This window comes from Symsagittifera roscoffensis, chromosome 8 (genome assembly GCF_963678635.1).
Source record: "Symsagittifera roscoffensis chromosome 8, txSymRosc1.1, whole genome shotgun sequence".
Taxonomy (NCBI): domain Eukaryota; kingdom Metazoa; phylum Xenacoelomorpha; order Acoela; family Convolutidae; genus Symsagittifera; species Symsagittifera roscoffensis.
The window spans coordinates 10,197,485-10,218,193 of NC_087069.1; the positions used below are offsets into that span (position 1 = coordinate 10,197,485).

The following is a 20,709-nucleotide window of genomic DNA, read 5'->3' on the forward strand; positions in this document are numbered from 1 at the left end:
TTTCGATTGGTCTGTAATAAAAGTAACCAGCGTATAATTGTCTCAATTTTTTTTCACGAGTTCTTTGTCAAATTGCCCTGATGTATGAGGAATGAAATAGGTGAATAAGAATAGAAATCACTATAAATTGTTTCCAATCTGGCTAGGCTAATAAGACCAATAACTAGATAAGAATTTTTCAAAAGCAATGTTGGTAGACCGCCATTAGACGACATTTCAGTCCGTTTTCTGGCATCTAGTATTTTTGAACATGGTTTGAAAGAAGAAATTTAGAATATAATGAATTAAAATACAAGCTTTGTATAATGGTACTTAAAATCACGTGTCAATGATAAATAATATGCAGTTATTTGAAAAATAATTTTCTAAGAATTTTACATAATATGCAATTATTTAAAAAATAATTTTAAAAAAAATATTACATTTACATAAAGGTATTAAATTTTTTTAAGATTATTTTGAGGCATTTTTCGAGATTAAAGGAACTTAGATTGTGATTCGATTTAATATCACTACACTACCATTAATTTATTTAGTTTAGCTTGATTTGCTTTTTAAATAAAACTCGAAAACACATCTGTTAGAACTTCTATACCCTGTTAAGTATGACTCTTATTCGAGCTCTTAGATCATATTTGTTTAAGTTATCTATATTTGTTATGAGTTTCTGGGTGCTTTTTAGTAATTGGAAATTTTTTTTCTAGTACCTGAGTTATGTACTCTTTTTGATTATTTGAGGAACATTCGTTTCTGATCGCAATAAAGTTTAAGCAATTCAGAGTGTTGTAAAAACTTGTATAGTAAAAAGAGCATATATTGACAATTTTGTATAAGTTTGACAAAAAATTTAACTTGTATATTGAGAGCAGCCGATTCGCTTTTCAGATTAAAATCTGCTTATGCGTCATGACATCCGAGTCTAACAGAGAAGTCTCTTCGACTGGAGATCTATCCGACTTCGAGTACGAATCATCAGGTATTGTGTGTTTTAATTTCCATTACAAGTTCAACAAGGTTACCGTTTGAGAAATTTCATAAGACTACCGGATTATGAAAGTTGGGATCCTGAGTACAAAACGTAGAATATTTCGTTCACAAAACATTTTTTTCGTTAGTTTTTGAATTCAATATTATTTGAAGATCCTTATTTTTTTTTGGTCAGCTAATTTTCAAAAGCAAGTCACTTTTGGTACATTTTGGGAAAAATTATAGGTTTTTGGCAAAAAATTGAAGTTTTTGATGAAAAAACGCTTTGGGGTATAGAAATGGGCAGCAGTGAATGGACAAATAACTTGAGTGATTCGTAAATTGCTTCTTCTCTTTGCAGTGTACGACCCAATGGGAGGATCTTCAAATCAATTTGGATCCCATCTAACTCAGCAAGCTGCAGATCCCTTTTCACTAGGCCCCTCATTGGGCTCAAAAATGAATGTGCCCGACACGATAGCGTTGCTGAGAGACGATGAAATGCAAAATTACAGACTGTCAGATAAAATGTTCTCAGCAAATCAGGTTAATTTTTTGAACCATTTACCCTGAAGTCTTTTTAGACAATTTATTTATGAGAAGGGCAAGGATTACATGCGAGTTCTAGAGCGCTTTACGGAGAACCGATTTTGTTACATAAATTGAGATCTGCATGCGGTTTTTGTTACCTTGAAGAAAAGTTGTCAGCTGGCGTTCAGAATCATATGGAATTGGTGTTGTTCTAATGGTCGATCCAAGTAACTCCTTCAATAATCTTATTACATGAGCGAGCGGTACTTCTCATTAATTATTCAGAATAGCTCGCTTTCACTAGTTAGCTCGCTTGTTTTCTTGCCTCAGTGCTAACCGTAAGATTGATGGTGAAAGAGTTCTTTAAAAGCAAGGATTTGCCGAAATTATGTCGTTGTCCGTGACTTGTGGTTTTAACGCTTGTCCGTGACTTATGGGGCGCCAAAATTATGTCGTTGTCCGTGAATGTGGTTACTGAAATACAATCCCGGATCACTAGAAGCTGCCTGGCCATTATTCTTTCCTGTAAAATTTGATGAGACCATGTAATTTGTTGATGCAGTATAAGTTTCTCAGGAGCTGTTGAACGAACGTGCTGCTCTTGATTGGGAACTACAACAGCATCAGGCTGATTGTGGTCGACAGATTCGACCCAGTGACGCGTACGCTCCTTTTCGTCTATTGTTAGTTGTGGAGAGATTCGAGTTAAACCACTTTCCTCAGCATTCTCGCTGATTTCCGATAACTCATCTTCTAACTCAAGCCCTTTCAAATCAATTTCTGCCAGTTTTTTCCTGTGTTCTTCAGCCAATTCTTCCAACTCTAAACTGCTTTGCGGTATAACGACTAGCTTTCTGAGAACCCGATTGCTGATGTCGGCTGCTTCGGTGTGACAACTTAGAGCGGGTATCTGTTTTATGCGACTGTGGTTTTTCATTTTTTTCGGAATGATGAGAAATTTTTGAGCTGCTATCTATGTTGTCCTGCTCTTTTACTGCCTCAAAACTTGTTTTTATATGTGATAGCTTCCCGGAAAACTTTATTCTTGCTTTGAGTCAACTTATGAAGCCACATTTCCTGTGCCGGTATCAATTCGTCGGGGTTGGCACTTTTTGCAGCCATATCAATCAACTCATTATTTACCTCGACCGCTAGTTCCTACATTTTTCATTATAGGTATCAATTTTTGAGCAACGACTCTGACTCTATGTGTTCCAAAATTATTTCGTGGCATTTATAAAGGTCGTTTTCGAGATTGCTACGTTTCTCAAACAACTTCTTAATTTTCTTCTGAAACTTAACTTCCATGCTCATTAATTTCAGAAATAAACGACTCAGAAAATACTTTATTTTCACCCAAGTAAATCCACAAAATACTCTAATACATCAATAACTTACAAGGGGGAGTAACTTGAAGTTTTAACGCTTTAAGTATATTGTGAATCGACCTACGATTTTTAGGCGACAAACGGTTCCGATTCTTCTTAGCTTTCAGTGTACTTAGGTCAGCACTGTATCATCTAAGTAATAACAGAGTCTTCAACTCAAGGGAAGGGAGTTGGTCCAGTTCTTTTTACTTAAGTATTTGGTCTTTGGCCTTTCGCTTTGTGATAAAATCCTCACCTATGTTAAGAACGAGAATACCTGTCTTTTTCAGCTCTTTTTCTATATTGTCCGTACCGTTGCGGCGACAGTATACAAAAGCGGTAATATTCTCCTTGTATCTCAAAAAAAGGCTCTTTAAGTTGGTCAGTACTCAAACTACGATTGTTGTTACTTCGGTGCTTACTAATGGAGTTATTTATGGCGTCGTGCCAAATAACTAGATCTTTCCGATTCGACAAAAAATGGTGCAGATAGTATTGGATAGTTTTCTGCGAGTCCCTGGCGTTAAAGTTAAAGCTTAAACCGGGCTTTGTGAAACAAGTCTCTTTCACGCGCTTTTGAGACGGTGCGGATAGTTTACGGAGCGCGTGGTCTAGAGAACTGGCCCCTAGTATGAACACCATACGCTAGGGGCCCTTATTCGCGGCGGTAGTTACCAATGGGGATGGGAATTAAGTAGGTCGGTTGAACTCCAACAACCACGCGGAGGAAACCTGAGGATGAACAAATTCAACTTAACCTACTTTATATCACCGTTGCTGACCACTTAACATTACTGTGACAAAACAGAGTCAAAGCGTAAGCGTGTAAACAGATGCGTTGGAGAGTGCAATTTAAGTTTTAGTTAACCAACGAGGTGGGGAATCAGGCAAATTGGTTGAATTCCAACAACCATGCGGAAGAAACCTGAGGATGAAAAAACTCAACTTAACTTGCCTGATACTGCCTGCCCAGACCACTTAACAAAAGTTGCAATCGGATAAAAAGCGAACTTGGGGATTTTATGTCGTAGTTTTTAACAATATTTGATTTTTGTGTGGTTTTAACGACCTAAAAGTAACGATTATCAGAAATTTCCTACAGAATCGAGGATTCGAGTCTAAAATTTATCCAAAAAAATGATCTAGTACTTTTTTCTATGTTCCGTTTCTCTAGATTTTCAATCCGTTCACAATAACCCAAAAATTTTTGGTATCGGGAAAATTACCACTTATAGCTTGCTTTGAGTTGGGATACACAATAAGACACCGTATGTTATTTTATTGCTCAGAAAGACTTATAAAAACTAGACAAGTCTTACAGTTTTTGATGATTTTGGAGATTTTCGGCACCGGAAATTTATCTCTCACGAGTCTGAACAACTGCACTACTCCACTCTGTATCGGCCAACTTCACGCTCGTTCGGCCAACAGCACAACTTCACTCTGTTTCGGCCAACTTCACTCTCTTTCGGCTTTCGGCCAACAGCACAACTGCACTCTGTTTCGGCCAACTCACTCTGTTTCGGCCAACTTCACGCTCTTTCGGCTTTCGTCCTTTGTGCTCTTCGTGTCTTTTGTGGTCTTCGTGTCCCTTGTGTCGACTTAGTGAGAAAAGACTACGGTTTCCTCGTCGGGCGAAGTATCAAACAATCAGGGCACTAACTGAATTCAACCGAAAGGAAAAAGGGGGGCAAAGAATGATAATTCGGGGGATAGAAATCAAAAAGTGTCCCTTGTGGGGCGCCAAATGTCCCCTTGGGGGGGGGGGTTCGAACCTGGTTACGGAGTGTCCCATCAAGTTCGGGGCATATTTGAGTTCTAGAAAGGAAATGACCTAGGCGAGATTCGAAACGGCGCCGAACCCGCCGGACGTACCCTGTATACGCTCGACTACTGTCCCTATAAGCATTTACATTTATATGCATTTATACTCTCGCTTACATTTGCGCTGCAACACCGGAAGATTGATGGTGAAAGAGTTCTTTAAAAGTAAGGATTTGCCGTCTTACGTTTTTTTTTAAAAAAAAAACTCCATCTAAAAGATTTGTGCTGCAGCGGAATAAAACCGAAATACTTAGGTTTAAAGGGAGAGATTCAAGAGAATGTTTTTATTGGTGCATTTTGTCCCCAATATTGCCATGATGGAACTAAAAAACAACAACAAGTTCGATTCCTGAAAAATTTGGTATGACAAGTATCCAATACTTCCGTTTACCATGGTCTAATTGTTTTCAAACTCTAATCTCATCCCGTTGAAAACATGGGATAGTGTAATTTAAATGTATTGTGTTCTTGTTAAGAGTAATGAACGTAGTGAAGACTCTTATATAGGTCTTGCTGATTTTTTCTGTTTGTTTTTTTTTTCAGGAAAAAGTCTTTCAATATTGATGCACTTTGCTATAATGCACTATTTGAGTTCAATTGAAATTAATCTGCTGAAAGTGAAGTAAATAGCATTGTCCAAATGCGATTGTGGAAATGGCGCGAAAAAACGTGAACGATTTTTATTTTCGAAAGTGGAGTTTATTTTTAAGATTTCCCAGCGGAATAAAAACTTTACCTATTGATCCAATTTTCTCGACTTGGGTTCATGTTATCAAAAAAGCGCCAATCATAAATTTTTCTAGAAATTCAAAGTTCTTAAAGAGCCTAATATTAAGAGCGTATTATTTTTTTCTTTAAAATTTGAGATTTTTTGAAGAAATTCAGTGTTTTTTTTTCATGTTTACTTGCGGTCATTACTCTTTTCCAATCTTCGCTTGGCTATGTTTTTACTTCCTTACAAGGTGGTATAAATTCTATTCTTCATTTTACAGTTGTTTAGGCTCTGTTGTAATTTTTATGGACCACGTCACTCGTTACGGAAAGGAATTATGTGCTGAGTAATTTTGGTCATTTTCAACTACGCTAAATAACGCTCCCAGGGGTCAAATGTAGCATCTTATTAAAGCTCCATTATTCCTGACTTGGATTTCAAAAAAATGAATATAGGTCGCCTGTGTGTCAAAAGTTGGTCTGGAATACTTCAGAATACGTTTGATGAGAGACTGATCTTCCAACTGCATTTATTACAAATTTAACATTGTTTTAGCTAATATTAATTTTTCCTGCAGTTGTCAATCTGATTCAGCTCGGCTTTACTAAAAAAATAACAGTTTGTTGTGACAAAATGAAAAAAAAATTTAAAAATTTAAAAAATGATTTTTTGGACAGTTTTGCAGCCTTGTTTTTGAGTTTTTCTCTAAAATCATTGTAGTTGTAGTATTATGCGATAATTTCTCAATAACTGGCTATAGTTGACTGCTTACAAGATTACTATTTAAATGTTTAGGCTGCAAACATGTCAATTCCCGACCGCATTTCTCTGGGCGGAAACACCAGGGGGGACTTCACAGGTGGCGGGGGAGGAGGTATGATGGGATCCATGATTCCAGGAATGCCCCCCAATGTCACTGCCTTCTCAGACTCAGAGGTCATTACTCCTCCCAGACATTTGAAATTAGGGGAGTTCGCATTCCCAAGGTCAGTTGTAATCCTATCATTCAGTTGCCGATTGTTGTTTTTCCAGATATTTTGGTTGTTTTCCAGATATTTTGGTTGTTTTTCAGATATTTTGGGTATTCTTTGGTCTTTGATTTTACTACTTTTATGTTGATTTTACATATACGTTTTGACATTTGTTTGAGGGCTTTCGTTATCAACTAAATGTCTGTAGGTTATGATATTTAATTCTTTAGTGGTGCCTATAACCATAACAAAAAATAATCGAACGGATTGTGGGGCCATGATTGCCGATAAACTATCAGTCCAATAAAGAAATGTTATGATCGTCCCAATTTTTGCTTTTGGATCTGTTTTTTTTTGCAATTTCATTTTGTTATGACTGCCTTGACCTTCGTTATCGCTCAATTATTTTGAAAACTAAAAAGTAGCCTAGTTTGGTTTTTTGTTTTTTAACGAAAAATGTATGGGCTCCCTTGAAGCAGGTGTCATCGATTGAATGCCTTGTCACGGGAGCAAGTAGCTGAAGAAAAGTTATCGCAGCGGATGTTAACTATTTGGGCAACCAACAACAAGTTAACGAACAACAACAAACTAGAACAACTTTTGTAGAGAACGAACGATGTAGATTGGTCACTCAATTGATTTCTGTATTAGACTTTTACTCTTTCCTAGAAGTTGAATGTTCGTGAATTCTTTGGTTGCACGTAATAGTTATTTGAATTTTTGCTATTTTTGATTTTCAATTATTCTTTTTCCAATTAATTAGGCGGATTTTCCTATTTTCCATGCGAACAGCTTGGTTCGAATTGTTGCAATTTGAACGTTACACCCGGCGTTACAACTTTGTTAAAGTGCCATTGTTGTTTTCAGTGTGCCAGTTACCTCAGAGAGGCCGAAAACGGCCAAGTCGAACCAGATCACTCCAGATACCAGTGCGTCGAAGCGGAAAGTGAAAATCAGCACGGAGGCAGTGTATAACGACAGTGTGTTCCAGTCATCACCAGAAGATGTACTGGCTCTGAGAAAACAGGTGTGTTAATGTCATTGCGCTTGTTGCGGGCAAAAACGCGCAGAATTTTTTTCACGAACAATAAGTCTGTTTAACTGAATGAGTGTCGTATACTTTTTGTTGAGCAAGTTCAAATAAAACTATTTGATTGTGTTATTAATTCTGATTTTTAAAGAATTTGTTCTAGCTCATGTTCTAATTTGATAGCTCGACTTGCCAAATTACGCATTTCAATAAAGCAATCACTTGGAAATGCTGCTGCGAGAATAATTTTTTTATTGGTGTACAAAGTGAGAAAATACCGCCTTAGGTGGGTTCTTTCTCAAGTTATTTAGGCGCCGCAAAGCAGTTTTGTAGATGGTTAAATGTGGCAATATATTTTGTTCTTCTCTATTATACGGCCAAAAATTAATAACTTTGTTGAATTAGCTGGTTTTTTATTGAAAACCCAGATATTCTTTTGCTGGCAGTAATTGTAAAACGTGGATTAAATCTTAGTTTATGTTTTGAATAGTTTGAAGTTTGTATGTAAAGGGTGAAGAATGTAATGTTTTTAGAAGTTAGAAGTTCGATGAAACGTTTGTTAGCTAGCTCTTATCGATCTCAATTGTACGTCACTGCATTTCGTTACCTTTCTTTGTGACTGTTTGATGTTCGCAAAACTCAATCGTGAACATTTCTTGGAATTCAAAAAGCGTTGAAAGTTAGCAGTTTTAGTTTCTTTGCATTTATTAGCCTTCTCTCAATTGTATTGTGACATTCGACCAGAATGGACCAAAATGCAGATTCAACAGATTCGAAATTTTAGCAGCTAACCTTCCGAATTGACGGTTTTAAGAGATTAAAAACGTTATTGGGACGATTAGCCAAACGGTGAAGAGACCGTTCCGAGTTGCAACTATTGTGTCGCTACAATAGTTGCAAGGCCGTTGCGAACAACGGTGAAGGGTGGAAGACAGCCTTCCGGGAGGAGAATAAGAGTCTTATTTCCCCGGATTCAAGAATCCGGAGGGGTCTCGGGACTGGAACTTTTATTATCTTATATAAACTTTTAGCTTCCCTATTATGTCCTGAATTGAATTTAATTAACATCTGAATTCATTCTGCTAAGATGAGAAGCTAGGAGTTGGGGGAAAGGGTTGATCCATCTTCGATGGAGATGATGATTTTTATCTACTGAACAAAAACAATAATAATTCAATAAATAGTAGTAGCCCTGATTTTAGGAGTGATCTCGTGGTCTGGGGATACTAAAACCCAGCCATGAGCTCACTATTTCTGCATGTAATTTAGTTAATTTGAGTGTTTTGACCGAAGCCGAAAGCAGTAACGTTTTTTGTCGACCCGATGTTCGAAAGATCACCGAAAGTACTGGCTTGGTAGAGACGGTGAAAAGCATGTAGAGCTCTGTTTAGACGTTGGCCAGTCGTCTTAGAACCTAGCTTTACTTTCCGTCGATATGTATCTTCCGGGCGAATGTTACATAGATGTTTTTATGGCGCTCCTGGGTGTTATTCTTTTTTAACATCATGACCGGCAGAACCGTTAACGAGCACTCCGCGCCGAGTGGATGCTCACATTAACGCCCTTAATAGGCCTATACCGCCGGGACGGAAGGGTAATTCGGAACGCGGAAGCCTTCCGGATTACCGTGAATAGCTTTTTAACCTAGTTAAAACCGAAAATTCACGAATCAGGAAGAGTAGGGGGATCGGCCATTCCCTCGTTCCCTGAGAGGTTTGTGACCAAAAACACTTAAAGATATATATAAAACCAAACAAAAAGTAGTATAGTACCCAAGAAAAACAAAAACATAAAAAAATAACCGAAAAAACCAAAAACAGTAAAAAAATAAATAAAAAATCAGTAGAAATCATCCCCCCAGACAAGATGTGATCCGACCCTCCCGTTTGTTGTTGATAGATATATTGTTGTTACAGGCATTTATATCAGTCAGGATCGTTACGATCAATTTTGTGGCCCGTTTGTGAGGCTTGTACTGTAGGGTTATTTGAGCATTTAAGCACGTTAATGATAAATTGCGCTCAATCCGGAAGGGTCAGCTGATTTGCGCTCAATTCGGAAGGGTCTTGGGAGAAGACTGATCCGGCAAGCAGTACAAGGAGCAACAAGAAGGGGCTCAACGACAACAACAATCGACTGTTGGGTATCGTTAACAAGTTTTGTATCCCTTTTGGTACAAAAATTAAGATAGGAATCTGTGGGGTGCTCGACAGTGCTGCACTGTAGTGACCCTTCACCGAACTGCGAATATCCGAGTTAAGCACCTTAATTCGGATATTAAACAAACCCGGAGGGGTATAGTATTACTCATGTTATTACTTATATAGCCTATATTAATACTCCTATATCGTTTTTCAGTGAAAAACACAAAGCAGACCGGTTTTTAGGGTCAAAATAGCGATATTTTGATCCCCCTACAAATCGCGATTTTTGAGATATCGATATTTTTGAAACAGAAAAAAGCGCTAAATTAGTGTTTGACATCGTAATTTCACAACTATAATAGATAGAACCGGTTAAGTTTAGTTCGGAAGTGGTTGGAACTATTTTGGTACCAAAAACCGAATTTTCGTGATTTTTGAGAAAAAGGAGCACTATAAATTCAGAAATTTTTTTTGAAATTTTTGAGTTAGGACAGTAAAAATAGTTGTTTGGACAACGTCCACTAGTGAATCCACAGATTCTAAAACCAGCTTTCCGGGTTGCAGAGAAATCGAACTTAACGTGTTTGATTTGGTGGATCCATCAATCCGGAGGTGTCCAGGTAGCATAGTTTTTCGGAAAATTTTTCAAGTAAAGCGTTTTCGATCGAGTCTTTTGCATTGAACTAGAAGAGTATAGGCCTTCTGAGCTTGGATCAATAACTTTTAGGTCGAAAAGAAAAGAATTGTGGAAAAAGTTAGGCGGAACCTATAAGAGAGAAATTTCTTGACTTTAGAAAAAAGACGTTTTGGTTAATAGCTTTGGAACTACGGGGCAGATCCAGTTGATCTTGGTACCAATAGATCAGAAATTAGCTGAGCTTACTGATAGGGACAAAAGTTTTTCGAAAAAGTAAGCGTGAAAATTTTTGAGATTGTTTTTAGCAAATTCACCAATTTGGGAGGGTAGACCCTTCACGTTTTATAATTTTTTTAGGAAAGCCCTTACATCCCTATCAAAAGGTAATAGCGGTTGAATAAAGTAACTTTAGCCTGTTCTAGACGAAAGGGGAAGGCTAAAGGCATAAGAAAACCTTAATAGAGCCGAAATTAGGCTAGCGATAAGACCCTTCACCGTTAGCGTGAATTGTCAAATAAGAGGCTTAACTTCAATACGGAAGGCTCTAGGAAAGGATCACATGCCCTTCCTAGTTAATTTAAAAATCATAATAACATCGGAGAACGTATCCGGAGGGGTATAGGTTGTAAATAAAGGAAATCTCCTAAAAGCTACTTTTACAAAACCAGAGGGCTCCCAATCCGGAGGGGTCCAAATTTTTGCCAATCCGGAGGGGTCTTGTTTTCACGAAACCGGAAGGGTCCCAATCCGGAGGGGTCTTATAATTACTAACTCAGAGGGGTCCCAATCAGGAGGGGTCCAAATTTTGCCAATCCGGAGGGGTCTCAATTTTGCCAATCCGGAAGGGTCCTATTTTTGCCAATCCGGAGGGGTATTATTTTATTAAAGGACTTAGGTAAACAGAAGAAAGACTACAGTGAGAGGTATTAGGTTATTAGAGGACAGGCTAGGAATCAGTAACTGCACTGGTAACTTGCCTTTCAATAAAAACCAGACCAAAACAAAACAGGCCCGAACTCGGATATTCGCGACACTAAGTCTGAACTAAAAAGAGCGTAATTCATTGGTGTGGATTGAAACCCAATACGTTTTTGTGAAAAGTGACTGCCCTGAGGATTTTAGTAGGTCTAGCTCGGGCAGTCCGAAGGCAGATAGGTAACACAGTACTCGGTGGGTGCAATAGACGCCCACTTGAGAAAATAACTGCCTTCAAATTTTTGTCTGTTTGGTGCAGCACCAAGCAGGGAAAGCTTTTTCTTTGAAATATAAGCTCGACTATTGTACTGCGACCGACCAAAAGTACAATACACATACGTTTTTCATAGAGGTATTCTTATTTAGTAAGAAAATTTTTTTTGATTTTAAATCAACATAATTTGTGCTTGATTGGGTAGTGAGTACACTATCTTTTAAATTGACTGATAACATCATATTGCGCTAGTTCTCAAATCTTACGACCGATAATCGGTTAGTGTGAATAAATTAGATACAAGCTGTACTCTGATAACATACACGGATTCGTGGTCACTATTTAATAGAATCTTGTTGAATTTATTGTGTTGTGTCATTATTATTGATAGTCAAACTATAAGGTCACTAGCAATCGAATTGAGTGTATAGGCATTAAGAAGTGACAAATTGAGAATGAGTCTAGACAAGTCAAGGTTACCTAAACGAGGTAATAGCTTTAGGAAATTCATACCTAGAAAGCAAAGAAAAACAATGACCGACCCTTTTGTGGATCGGATCAAACGAGCCCAGACCGACAAAGGCGAGACGGTTTCAGGCAGAATGGTTGAAACGAGGAGTCAGAAGTCCTCAGAAGAGCGAAAAAAAATGTTAGAAGTGGAGGTCAATACGGACCAGGCCATGAATGACAACCAGGAAGTACATGGACTGGAAGGGAGAGGCAGAAGGCTGGCGAGTGAATCTACTCCGGTAGAACAAGGCCATGATTTTGCCACTTCCACCGGGACATTGGACCGAGAGGAGATGTCGGAACTGTCCGACATCTCAACTGAAATAGTGGCAACTAGAAGATCTCCAACAGACAACACCATGATGGCAGGCGGGACTGAGAAACAAACAACGTCCTCATCGTTCTCAGAAAGAATGAGGAACACCTTAGGAAACATCTTTCCATTCACCATGGGAGTGGGCACAGGAAATGAAGCTGAATCCCAGGAGGAAGAAGAGGACGAAGAAGAGCAAGTGGACTTTGGGTCTCAAGTCAGCCTCAATAAATCGACCCAGGAGAATGAGGCATACATCGAAAGAGAGACTGGAACCATGGACAAATTTGGTGTGGTGAGAACGATAAGCAAAGACGCAAACACACCAGGCCAGTCGAGAGGCTTTGCGATTATGACAAATTCGGAGCCGCGAACTGGGAAGAGTAGAAACAAAGGGCTAGGCAACGCATTGGCGGATCCTGAAGTGGATAATGAAAAGACGTCGAGACAGAGAGTAAAAGCCCGAATCTCGACCAGCACGAAGCTACCTGGGACCGACAGGGTGACACCGCCACTCGTGGATAACGGGGCAGCAATAGAAGAAGCCTTGAACAACATAGTGGGCAGTATAGGAGAACAAAACGAACAGATGTCCTTAAGAATGAGTGAACTAGAAAGAGCAGTTCACATTGAGAGAGAAAGTCTACAGGAAGAAATAAACCGCAATAGACAAGAAGTTGGTAGGAGCGAAAAACGCTTGAAAAAAAGAACGGACGAGCACATAGCGAAGAACTTGTCGCGAATGACAAGAGAAGCGGAACAGAGGGAGTTACGCTTAAGAGACGACATGGAGAAGTTGAGAATTCAGCAAGAGCAGTCTCTTGGGACTCTTGACACAAAGATAGATGCGATGATGGAGAGGCGAACTCAGGCTATCATGGATAGGTTGGACGGGCTACTAGGCAGCAAGAGTGGACCAAAAGAAGGGGAACCGAACTCGGAAGGTCCCAGCAGGGAGGCGAAGGTGAACTTCAATGACCATCAAAGGAGGAGGACATATGGATCCACTAGAGGCAGTTCATCAGGCTACGCCACAAAGGATAATAGAACATGGGGCCCAAACAGTAGAGCAAGTTCAACAGGGAAAAGACAGACCTCTAACGAACGACCAACGCAAGGCACACATGCGACTGGGAGAGGTGATTCCGGTAACAGGAGACATGCGAGCCCAGGGAGGAGTCGTGTGGGCCAAGGGGGAGACACTCACGGCGATTCGGATTGCAGGGATGCACCGAATACAGAGCCTCTAACAAGGTGTGATGACACTCAGGCGGGGCACTCGAGAGATGCCACGGCAATGGCCACAGCCTTTGAACCCCTAAACAGGTCTTTAGAGACATTCCTTACAAGGTTATCCAAAACCAATGAACGCAGTGAGAAGTCCAGAAGAGTCTTTAAAAAACCAAGATGCTACAAAGACGAATCTGATGGCTGTATTGATACCTGGATAGAGGTAATGAAACTGCATTTCGAGGAAGAGGACTTGTCGGAAAGACAAGAATGCAGTGCGCTCACCAGTAACTTGGAAGGGACAGCCCTGAACTGTGTCATGGCCAAGAAGCAATATCAGCGTGATACAGCCGAGAAAATCTTCGAGATCTTGTTAAACCGTTTTGGATCAGAAATATAAGCTCGACTATTGTACTGCGACCGACCAAAAGTACAATACACATACGTTTTTCATAGAGGTATTCTTATTTAGTAAGAAAATTTTTTTTGATTTTAAATCAACATAATTTGTGCTTGATTGGGTAGTGAGTACACTATCTTTTAAATTGACTGATAACATCATATTGCGCTAGTTCTCAAATCTTACGACCGATAATCGGTTAGTGTGAATAAATTAGATACAAGCTGTACTCTGATAACATACACGGATTCGTGGTCACTATTTAATAGAATCTTGTTGAATTTATTGTGTTGTGTCATTATTATTGATAGTCAAACTATAAGGTCACTAGCAATCGAATTGAGTGTATAGGCATTAAGAAGTGACAAATTGAGAATGAGTCTAGACAAGTCAAGGTTACCTAAACGAGGTAATAGCTTTAGGAAATTCATACCTAGAAAGCAAAGAAAAACAATGACCGACCCTTTTGTGGATCGGATCAAACGAGCCCAGACCGACAAAGGCGAGACGGTTTCAGGCAGAATGGTTGAAACGAGGAGTCAGAAGTCCTCAGAAGAGCGAAAAGAAATGTTAGAAGTGGAGGTCAATACGGACCAGGCCATGAATGACAACCAGGAAGTACATGGACTGGAAGGGAGAGGCAGAAGGCTGGCGAGTGAATCTACTCCGGTAGAACAAGGCCATGATTTTGCCACTTCCACCGGGACATTGGACCGAGAGGAGATGTCGGAACTGTCCGACATCTCAACTGAAATAGTGGCAACTAGAAGATCTCCAACAGACAACACCATGATGGCAGGCGGGACTGAGAAACAAACAACGTCCTCATCGTTCTCAGAAAGAATGAGGAACACCTTAGGAAACATCTTTCCATTCACCATGGGAGTGGGCACAGGAAATGAAGCTGAATCACAGGAGGAAGAAGAGGACGAAGAAGAGCAAGTGGACTTTGGGTCTCAAGTCAGCCTCAATAAATCGACCCAGGAGAATGAGGCATACATCGAAAGAGAGACTGGAACCATGGACAAATTTGGTGTGGTGAGAACGATAAGCAAAGACGCAAACACACCAGGCCAGTCGAGAGGCTTTGCGATTATGACAAATTCGGAGCCGCGAACTGGGAAGAGTAGAAACAAAGGGCTAGGCAACGCATTGGCGGATCCTGAAGTGGATAATGAAAAGACGTCGAGACAGAGAGTAAAAGCCCGAATCTCGACCAGCACGAAGCTACCTGGGACCGACAGGGTGACACCGCCACTCGTGGATAACGGGGCAGCAATAGAAGAAGCCTTGAACAACATAGTGGGCAGTATAGGAGAACAAAACGAACAGATGTCCTTAAGAATGAGTGAACTAGAAAGAGCAGTTCACATTGAGAGAGAAAGTCTACAGGAAGAAATAAACCGCAATAGACAAGAAGTTGGTAGGAGCGAAAAACGCTTGAAAAAAAGAACGGACGAGCACATAGCGAAGAACTTGTCGCGAATGACAAGAGAAGCGGAACAGAGGGAGTTACGCTTAAGAGACGACATGGAGAAGTTGAGAATTCAGCAAGAGCAGTCTCTTGGGACTCTTGACACAAAGATAGATGCGATGATGGAGAGGCGAACTCAGGCTATCATGGATAGGTTGGACGGGCTACTAGGCAGCAAGAGTGGACCAAAAGAAGGGGAACCGAACTCGGAAGGTCCCAGCAGGGAGGCGAAGGTGAACTTCAATGACCATCAAAGGAGGAGGACATATGGATCCACTAGAGGCAGTTCATCAGGCTACGCCACAAAGGATAATAGAACATGGGGCCCAAACAGTAGAGCAAGTTCAACAGGGAAAAGACAGACCTCTAACGAACGACCAACGCAAGGCACACATGCGACTGGGAGAGGTGATTCCGGTAACAGGAGACATGCGAGCCCAGGGAGGAGTCGTGTGGGCCAAGGGGGAGACACTCACGGCGATTCGGATTGCAGGGATGCACCGAATACAGAGCCTCTAACAAGGTGTGATGACACTCAGGCGGGGCACTCGAGAGATGCCACGGCAATGGCCACAGCCTTTGAACCCCTAAACAGGTCTTTAGAGACATTCCTTACAAGGTTATCCAAAACCAATGAACGCAGTGAGAAGTCCAGAAGAGTCTTTAAAAAACCAAGATGCTACAAAGACGAATCTGATGGCTGTATTGATACCTGGATAGAGGTAATGAAACTGCATTTCGAGGAAGAGGACTTGTCGGAAAGACAAGAATGCAGTGCGCTCACCAGTAACTTGGAAGGGACAGCCCTGAACTGTGTCATGGCCAAGAAGCAATATCAGCGTGATACAGCCGAGAAAATCTTCGAGATCTTGTTAAACCGTTTTGGATCAGGGGTGCAGGGGCACCAAGCAATGATGCGCTTCGAGAAACGGAGGCAACGAGAAGATGAAACGATAGACAAGTTTCTAGATGACTTGGAAATGCTGAGAAGACGCAGCCAACGGGATGAGTCGAACCGAAGGATGAACCTGGCAGTAGCCTCAAAATTCATCGAGGGTGTGAAGAATGATGAACTTCGAACAATGCTAGCAACGCATTACACACCACTATCAACCAATGCGCCAACACCAGAGGAGTTGAGGCTCAAGTCAAAAGAATATCTTTTGTTGAAACCTCCTTCGAGATATGGATACTATAAGAACAATTATGGAAATTTTAACAACGGACCAGCAAACCAAGGGAACAAATGGTACAAACCGAGGGATGATATGGACAAGAGACGCTCTTGTGCCAATTGCACTTCAGCGGACCATCATGTGTCTGCATGCCCAACTTACAAACAAGGCATGAAAGCAATAGGCTTTAGCCTCGAGGACGAAGATGCGTCAGAAATTGACCATGAGGATTTCATGAGAGGAGTAATTGCGAAATTCGGCCCGAGGTGTTTCTTTTGCAACTTGGAAGGTCATTTTAAATCAGATTGTCCGCAATTCTGGGATGCAGTGGGAGACATCAAGCATCCAAGGCATGAGGAAGCTTTATCAGGAGTGAAAGCCAGCAAGGCTCGCCTATTGAGTGAAGCGGAGGCGCGCAGAAAAGACAAACCGCAAGAGCTGGCGACGAAGAATTTGCAAGCGGTAACTGAAGAGACACGTGAACCGGAACCAGTGACTGCGGCCGATGACTTCAAGATTGATTATAGGGCAGCCGCGAGGGATGCTCTAAATAGAGTGCCGCAGGAACTGGTGACGATAGAGATCGAACAAAAAGTGAAACTCGAACTGGAGAATGAGAAACTACAGGAGCAACTGAATACCTTCGAAGCAACGGAGGTTGAGGAGACTAAAGCACCAAGCAGGATAGGCCATGACGCCATGATGGAACAAGATGCAGTACACATTGGGTATGAAGCAGATGTGACCGCACATCTGCTCGACACCAACCGAAAGAAAATCGGAGTCACAGGGCTTCTGGACACAGGAGCGGTAGTGAGTGTGATGCCGATAAAAACTTGGGAAAGAATGGGCTTCACGAGGGAAGATCTAATTCCAACGAATCTCCGACTAACCGCCGCCAATCGAGGAGCGATCTACGTAGCCGGAAGAACACCAATAACGGTTCTCCACATGGGAGGACGGGATCTTTGGATGAGCTTCCTGGTGGTAAAAAATTTGGACGACGCCGACCAATTCATCTTGGGCAGAGATTTTGTCAGGAATTTCGACGTGATGATTGACTTGAACAACGGTCTGATACGGATTAGGAACCCGGACCGGAAATATGTTAAGAAACCGATTAATAGGATACTAACAGACGAAAACAAGGTACCAGTTTTTTTGGATAGAAAAGAAAAATTACAACCAGGACAAGCTGTAGTAGCGATTTTTAGAATGAGAAATTTAATTTCGTTAAGCGATAGTAAACAGGTTTGTTCAGTACCGAATCCAAATAGTCAGAGTTCGGTGATTTTAGGCCGGAGCTTCTCGGTAACGCGAAACAGACAGTGTGTCAGTGTGTTATTGAACACACTGGACACCACGGTTTCAATCCAGCGTGGAAAGAAGCTTGGTTACGCTTTGCCGATGAGGACCGACTATGAGGAGACACAAAACTTGAAGAAACATAGTGTGAAAGACTGTCCTTATCATGCCAATAAAGATAAAATTTTAAAGAGGATTGATGAATTAAAATCTATTCATAAATTGTTTTCAATGAAATCCGAAACGGACGACGGCTTATCGAGCTGCTCGAATTTTCCGGAACGCCCCTCGTCATATGAACTAGAATCTGACAAACCGGTTTTGCCAGAGATAGAACATTTAAAAGGGAAAATAGGTGAGGGAGATTTCGAAAAATTGCGGTACCTCTTAAATCGGAACGCAGATGTATTTTCAAAACATAAGGCGGATATCGGTTGCTGTAATTTCGTCGAACACGAAATCGAACTTGAAGAGGGCGCCGTTCACCATAGAGAAGGCGCAATGCGAATGACGCCACACAAGTCGGAAGCGTGCCGAGCGGAAATAGCAATGTTGCTTGAATACGACATGATAGAACCCTCGAAATCGCCATGGGCTTGCGGTGTAATAATGGCGAAAAAGAAAGGGGGCAGCTTAGGTTTTGTTGCGACTTTCGTTACATGAACGCGGTAACGATAAAAGATGCGTACCCGATACCGCGAATAGACAAGAGCCTCTCTAAGCTTGGTGATGCCAAGTTCTTCACCACATTGGACTCGGGTTCTGCCTTCTGGCAGGTCCCTCTGCGGAAGAAGGATAGAGAGAAAACCGGATTCGCGTGCGAATTAGGGTTGTACCAGTGGAAGAGGATGCCCTTCGGCTTGTGCAACGCGACAGCCACTTTTCAAAGACTGATGGCTCAGGCTTTGACTAGAGTGACAAAGAAGTACGGGAACCTGGTGATTAGTTACGTGGACGACGTGGTCATAGCGACACCAACCCTGGAAGACCATATTGATCGGTTTGATGAGGTCTTTGGATGCATGAAAAGAGCAGGCTTGAAGTGCAAACCATCGAAATGTGAAATCCTTAGAGATTCAATCAAGTACCTGGGAGGAATGGTGGATAGGCATGGTGTGAGACCGGACCCGGAAGCAGTGGAAGCAGTGTTGACATGGAAGGCTCCCAGAACGGACACACAGCTCCTGAGCTTCCTAGGGTTTGCCAACTACTACTGGGAGTTCATAAAAGGATATGCGGACAAGGTGTATCCGATGCAGAAGCTGATGCGCAACAAAGGGGAAAAGTTCGAATGGAACGATGAAGCACAAGTTGCCTTCGAGAACATAAAGCGGGAACTGTGCGAAGCGCCAGTGCTAGGCATGCCTACAGAAAAGGGCATGTATGTTCTTGACACAGACGCATCGGTAGTAGCCATCTCAGGAATATTGCATCAGGAGCAAGAATGGAATGGAAGAACGGTTCTCCGTCCCATTGCATACGGTAGCAAGGTCTTGAGGGACACTGAGATGAAATATGGCGCACCAAAAGCAGAAATGTTTGCAGTAGTCACATTTGTGGAAAAATAAAGCGCATACTTGGGGAGCGCTCCCTTTAAGTTACGCGTACACAACAGAGCGTTATCCTGGTTGATGACCTACTCGATGGATCAGAGTTATATTGGTAGATGGATAGTAAGATTGGATGGCTACCATATGATAATCGAACACAGGATGCGTGATAAACATCAGAATGCTGACAGCCTCAGCAAGAAAACTGAATTCTATGAAAGATTGGAGCAGAAGAAAGCCAATCAGGCAGAAATAAAAGAAGGATTTTTGTTTCTGGAGAAAGAAACTTATGAGGCGCTTCCCTTAACGAGATGGTTGGATAAGTCTGGACATCCAATTCCGGGGCATCCTGAGTTACCTGTTGAGAAAGCAGCCGAGATAAAGATCCTATCCAAGGAGGACCCGGTCCCCTTGATCTGTTGCTGCGCTCAAACCTGGTCCAGCAAGAACTCTCTCGCATGAACATAAACAGCCTCTCATTATTGGATAAAACGGTGCAGGTCACACCGCAAGTGATGCGGATGCTGGGTGGGTTGTTAGAAAGAGAAGTGACCAGAGATGACCCCGAGTGGACAGCAGCAGTGGCTTCACTAACAATCAGGGAGAAGGTGAAGATCATGCCGTCCAGACGACAACACGAAGAGAACGAGAGGGATTGTAGGACAATAGTTCAGCAACTAGTATCCTCAATACCACGCGGGTTTTAACCAGTACTTCTTACGGACGGAAAGAAAAGGGAAGCAGTACGCGAAGGAAAACCGTACCTTTGTGGACCAGGATAAAGAAGGTGAGAAGGTAGAACAAAACCTGCTGCAAGATTGTTTGTTCGGGGAGATGAACGATGAGAAGAGCCAGCGAGTACAAGATCAACACCCGGGACAAGGTTTGTCCGGGGAGTCTGAGATATATGAAAAAATTCCTGATGAGAAACAGGACCTGGAGAACAAGGTTTTGTCCGGGGAGTTCAGATGGATGCGAAGAAGGCACAGACATGATCTGGAGGAGCGCGCAGACTCCATCACAACCTCTTCAACAGATGAAAATTCCCGAAACTCAGGAATTGACACCTATTCAGACAGGAACTCGAGCTCGGGATCAGAACTGTCCGAACTAGCGATCCACACACTACTAGTGGAAACTCGTGCAAGGGATCTGGACAGAGAGGTGTACCAGGATCCTGACAGTGATCGCTACCTTATACCAAGCGAAAGAGTCTTTGACAACGCTGCGGATGATTTGGAGACAATAGCAGTATCGAAACGTTCGATAAGTCTGTTGCCACAAAAAGAGGTAGTCAGGACTGATTTTCAGCCGTTAAAGCAAGAAACACAGCCGCTGGCGAAGATTTGGTGAGTTAAGATGGAAGAAGACACACACCAGC

General features: G+C 41.6%; 1 protein-coding gene across 2 annotated transcripts in view; it reads left to right on the forward strand.

Moving 5' to 3' along the window:
* Positions 1-20,709, forward strand: part of LOC134853331 (protein phosphatase inhibitor 2-like) — a 103,985-nt gene that overhangs the window by 69,285 nt on the left and 13,991 nt on the right. For both annotated transcript variants that reach the window (XR_010164347.1, XM_063869303.1), the window contains exons 2-5: positions 884-976; positions 1,328-1,512; positions 6,196-6,386; positions 7,239-7,398. Coding sequence is in view for 1 of the 2 variants with exons in the window: in XM_063869303.1 (XP_063725373.1) it covers positions 907-976; positions 1,328-1,512; positions 6,196-6,386; positions 7,239-7,398 (606 nt within the window). In the remaining variant the exon portion in view is untranslated. The remainder of the gene's footprint in view (positions 1-883; positions 977-1,327; positions 1,513-6,195; positions 6,387-7,238; positions 7,399-20,709) is intronic.